Source organism: Brassica oleracea, chromosome C8 (assembly GCF_000695525.1).
Source record: "Brassica oleracea var. oleracea cultivar TO1000 chromosome C8, BOL, whole genome shotgun sequence".
In the NCBI taxonomy this organism is placed as follows: domain Eukaryota; kingdom Viridiplantae; phylum Streptophyta; class Magnoliopsida; order Brassicales; family Brassicaceae; genus Brassica; species Brassica oleracea.
The window spans coordinates 15,540,850-15,545,779 of record NC_027755.1 but is presented as its reverse complement, the minus strand read 5'-3'; the positions used below and the strand labels follow the sequence as shown (position 1 = coordinate 15,545,779).

The following is a 4,930-nucleotide window of genomic DNA, read 5'->3' as shown; positions in this document are numbered from 1 at the left end:
TTTTACGCTGGGTTGTGTAGAATGTGACGGCGATAGATGTAAAAGAGGCAAAGGGGGACGGCAAAAAAGGGGCATTGGGTGACGGCTTAGTGGCTGAAAAGGTCGTTGAAAATTTTCCCATTGCTGAACAGGTATGTACATGTGGATAATTGGCCGTAATGTACAGGGGTGCACTCACTGATAATAAGTCCGGTCTGAGAAGTGTGTTTTGTTTGTCGTAATAGTTATGTTGTTTGTTGTTGGCAGGGGGCAGCTTCAGAAGGTGAGGGCTGTGACAGCGATGGCAATGGAGATAAGCAAGTGATGGAGCTAAGTGATTCCTCGTCGTGCCAGAGGAGCGAGAAATACAAACCAGTTGAGAGGGAAGCGGACTTGGCGGCCTTTTTGTTGGCGAAGGAGCCATTTACCATGGAAAAGCTTGTTCCAACGGTTGAAGATTCAGATTTTCGCTTTTTCGAGAATGTGTTGGTTGGGGATCCGAAAGTGTAAGTCTCCTTAAATTTGGTATGATGATGGTGAATTTGGATGTAAGCTTTCAACTATTTTTGCAGGTTGCATCTAAATGCTGGCAAAGATGATTTGGACAACCAATTCTTCCTTGATCTTGCCGCATCCCAGAAATGGGTGTCTACTCAAGTATTGGCTTTGGGTTGTTAATTCAGAAAAATATTGCTGGATTTTTGAGTGTGTGGGAAAGCTGATATTGTACATGTGGACACATCATATATAAGCTTTGGTTGAGTACGTAGCTAACAGACATGAGGAGATACTCAAAGAAAGGCGAAGCATATTCCTCCCGCCTTGGTTTGTAGCACATTTGCAAGGGAAGGCAAGGGCTTTCAACGCAGCTAGGGGTAACAGGGGAAGGGTGTTGGGCGATGGGCGACTTTCAGGGTTTCTAACTAAGGAAGGGAGGAAGTGGGGAGCGGAGATCGACACGCTGTATGCGCCAATGATTTGGGATGGAAACCACTGGGTGGGACTGTGCATAAGTCTCAAAGATTGGCGTGTGCTGGTGCTAGACCCAAACCCAAGGCTGAAAGACATGGCAGCGGTGTGGGGTTTGTTGGAAGTTGTGTCGAAGATGCTGCCCTATTTGGTGGATAAGGTTTGTCCGCCCCCTGAAGATGGAGCGTATAGTTTGGAGCCCTTTACGGTTGAAAGAATGGGAGGTGCTTACGAGAACCGCCGTAGTGGAGATTGTTGGCCCGTGGCCGTCAAATTCATGGAGCTTCATGCTTTGGGGAACCCCCATCCTAGGATGGATGGTTTGACCGACGAGCTGGTGGACATAATGAGGAAGCAGTGGGCTATGGACTTGTACAAGGATTGGGTTGTGCCAGTTTATGTGGGATAGGAGATGCAGTGAAAGCTAGGGTTTATGTAGTGTTGTTGTATTTTGGATGTTGTCTTTATTTTGTTAAGCTTTGTTTGTGTTTAGGTGAGAATGATGGATTATTTTGGGATTGTATGATATGAACGTATTTAAGTGGATTTCCTTTTTTGGTTTGCGATGTTGGTGTGATATGTTTTTTGTTGCAGGTTTAATGTTGTAATGTATGATGTGGTTGTTATACATGTGGTGAGAAGAGGTTTAGGTGTACACATATACAGTATAGTAGAACTAGAAACAAAATTCGACTTTCCTGCCGATGTGAGTTTGGTTATACATGTGGATAGAAGAGGAATAGGTGTACATATGTACATAATGGGTGTCCATGTGTACAGATCTATATCTGCTGTGTGCCACTGAATGATGAAGTACACATGGATAACATTTGATATAACATTTACTATAGAGATAGTTGACCATGGCAACAAATATATATTTTCCGTATTCTTTATAAAGTATATATTAAGAAAAATTGGCAGACAGGTGGGGTGACGTTGATATAAGATGTAAAGGTGTACTTAAGTATATCGTAGTAGAACCAGAATGAAAATGCGAGAGAATTGTGCATGTGAATTTTGGAAGCAATGAAATAGATGTGGAGTTTGAGCAAAGACATGGGTGAATTTGATGTGGAGTTTGAGCAATGAAATAGATGTCCAAGTCAATAAGGTTAATTAGTTGACTCTTTTATCTTAGTTGTTGATTGCAGTGCACTTGGGAGCAATGAAAAATGTTGTCCATGTGGACAACCTGTAGATTTCCATGTGACCGTTGAATGTGTAATACACATGGATTAAATTTCCTATAAAAGACAGTGGAGATCGAAGTAGAAGTTGAAAATTATCCCTAATCCGCGATTCAATAAAAGTTGGTAGGCAGACGCAGAAGCGTGAACATGTGCAAAAGTGATTACATGTTAATTTGCCCAAAATAGCCAAAATAAAAAGAGGGGTGATGACCGGTGAATTCGCTATCCAGCAGACAAGACCTGTGGATATAGGATTAACCGCATTCAGATTGGGACAACGCAATTGGTCCTGTTGTGACCTGTTCCGCCGCATCGGCCACATTTGTTAGGGACAAGTTTTTTCTTCTTGGGTGCCTGCAATCAAAAAGGGTTAGAGGTGTTACTAAAGACAGAGAGGAAGTTTACAGTGCAGAGTATAAGATTTTTACCGGGATTTCACCGGTTGATGCGACACGCTTGTCCTTTGGCCGTCCAGAGGATCGTCGAGTCTGAGGGGAGAACATGAGGACAGAAGTAATGGTTTCTGGAATGGGGAAGACTCCTAGGGGGGATTCAGGGTAAATGGCACCAGCGTATGTGTCAATCCATGTCTGAGTTTTGTAGCAATCACCAAAAAGCTGAACATATGGGAGACCTATGGAGTCAGCAGCTAAGAGAGCATGGCCGCAAGAGATCATGAGCTTCTGGAAGACCTGGCAGGTACACACTTTGTTCTCTAAGGAAACAGTGTTGGAATGGCCGAATAGGCCCCTTATCTTATAGCTTCAAGTGGTGATATTTGCTATCTTGCTGCCTTTGGTGAGCCTAATATGTGTCTGCATAACCTTCTCCACCTCTGGTGTTACAAAGCCCCGACACTTGGCTGATTTGGTCCTTTTAGCAGAGAACCAGCGAGTCAACATGCGTTGGATAAACCTGAATAGCTCAATGACTGGTAAAGACCTAGCTTTGGTAAAGGCATTGTTGAGCTGCTCTGCGGTGTTCCTGGTCAATAGGTTGTAACCATTCCCAAGGATGTAAGTCCTAGACCACTTTGAAGTCCCAATCCCCTCAAGGTAGTTGGCGCATTCTCCATTTGCTTGCCTGATTTTGGCGAAACAGAGATCAAAATCTTTGCGCCGGTAAGAGAATGCAGCCTCACACACCATTCTGGCTAGACATTTGTTCTTGTAGCGTGAGACCACGTTACGCATTAAGTGGACTATGCAGGCTCCATGATGTGCATGTGGGAAGACATCACACTTGGCTTTGATTATAGAAGAGTGACAATCTGAGATAATGGAGAGGGTATTTGAGTCAGGAATGATCCTTTCAAGCTTCGTGAGGAACCAGGTCCACGCTTCCTCAGTTTCGCCATCGACGACAGCAAAAGCCATAGGGAACACTTGAAAGTTTGCGTCTTGGCCACTAGCAGTCATTAGAACCCCCTTGTATTTTCACGATAGGTGCGTACCGTCAATAATGAGCACCTTGCATAGCCGGCGGAACCCCTGTATCGAAGCACCAAAAGCTAGGAAACCATAGAGGAAACGTGTGTTACCTTCTATGTCAAGCTCGGTTTCAATTGCAGTAACCGTGCCTGGGTTCGTAGCTTTGAGCCTCTCGAAATAGGAGGCGAGGTTTAGGAATGAATCCTCTGTGTTTCCAACAGTGTTGTTTACAGTTGCTCTTTTGCCATGTGACATTTCATGTAGGACGCGGAGATGCGAAGGTCTTCCAATATCATCTGCTGAAGCTGTAGTGATTTAGGTCCGTTGGTGGGATCGCTGTAGCGAGAGCGATAGACAGGAGCAAGGACTTTGGATGTGGCCTTCTTCCTATACAGGTTGCGTGTCTCGATGGTGCAGGTGTGATCAAGCTGGGCCTTCTTGATGGTGTAGTAACCACAGTTGGTTAGCTCCTTCGCTAGTATGCGTCAATCGCAAGTAGTATCATGGCAACTAAGCATAAAGGAATGCCTAGTGGTTCGGGTTTGCCTGAAGTAGAACTGCTCCTTGATTGCGTAGATAGCAAGCCCAATTTGACAATCCTGCTTAGTTGCATACAGTTTCCCCACAAAGGGTTCCTCGCTGCTATCCTCCCAATGCAAGTCGGGCACATCCTCAGCTTCGTAGGAAAGATCGTCAAAGAGTGGTGGAACATCAAATTCCTCATCGCTGATCTCTGAGAGTGCCCTGGTCTCGCGAAGTGGTGGAGTCGAAGGGGGGACTTGGGGGGATTTGTTGGAACGGGCTGGGGGTGCACGCGTGGACGGCGTGGAGTTTACATGTGGAGTACTGGACTTATGTACACCGTTGGGGGTGTAGGTAGGTTGTCCATGTGGATTATACTGGCGTTGTACTCCGGCTGAACATGTTGTGGGCTGTCCATGTGGATACTTCCGATGCTGTGTGGTAGTTGAGGGAACTGATTGAGGTGTGCGTGTGTCCATCGGATTAGGGTATACATGGGGGAAACTGTGATGATGTGAGGTAGGATCTTCTGGATCAGGCTTCCAGTTGGTTGGTTGCTCTCCGGGTGGTGTAACAGTGTGGTTAAACGCATCACCTTTGTGGATAATGTATGGAGCAGTTTAGGAACATCGATGCCATCAATCACCTGTTCCGCATCAGATCCGCCGAGATGTTTCGCAATCAAAGGGTCCCAAAAGTCGTGGTCATAACCGCGTGGTTGAACTTCTTCAAAACCGGGAGGAAGGGGACTGTCAGGGCCGATAACCTCCTCCTCCTCAGCTTCTGTCTGCCAACTACCGGGGATGTTGTCGGAGTCTGCTTTAAACATCTCTTCTA

The 4,930-nt window shown here is 45.7% G+C and overlaps 1 protein-coding gene across 1 annotated transcript; it reads right to left on the bottom strand.

Moving 5' to 3' along the window:
- Nucleotides 1-2,405: 2,405 nt before the first annotated feature.
- Nucleotides 2,406-3,559, bottom strand: LOC106308749. Its single transcript, XM_013745871.1, has 3 exons — nt 2,966-3,559; nt 2,570-2,833; nt 2,406-2,495 (listed from the first exon to the last, which is right to left on the bottom strand). The coding sequence occupies exons 1-3, from the start codon at nt 3,557-3,559 to the stop codon at nt 2,406-2,408; spliced, it is 948 nt and encodes a 315-aa protein (XP_013601325.1).
- Between the last annotated feature and the right edge of the window lie 1,371 nt (nt 3,560-4,930).

Excerpts from the sequence above, each read along its gene's own strand:
- LOC106308749 (XM_013745871.1), bottom strand. The coding sequence starts at position 3,559 with ATGACTGCTAGTGGCCAAGACGCAAACTTTCAAGTGTTCCCTATGGCT. Across the intron at positions 2,834-2,965 it reads TAACACCAGAGGTGGAGAAG|GTCTTCCAGAAGCTCATGAT; the intron begins GTTATGCAGACA and ends TGTACCTGCCAG. Across the intron at positions 2,496-2,569 it reads CATCAACCGGTGAAATCCCG|GCACCCAAGAAGAAAAAACT; the intron begins GTAAAAATCTTA and ends TTTTGATTGCAG.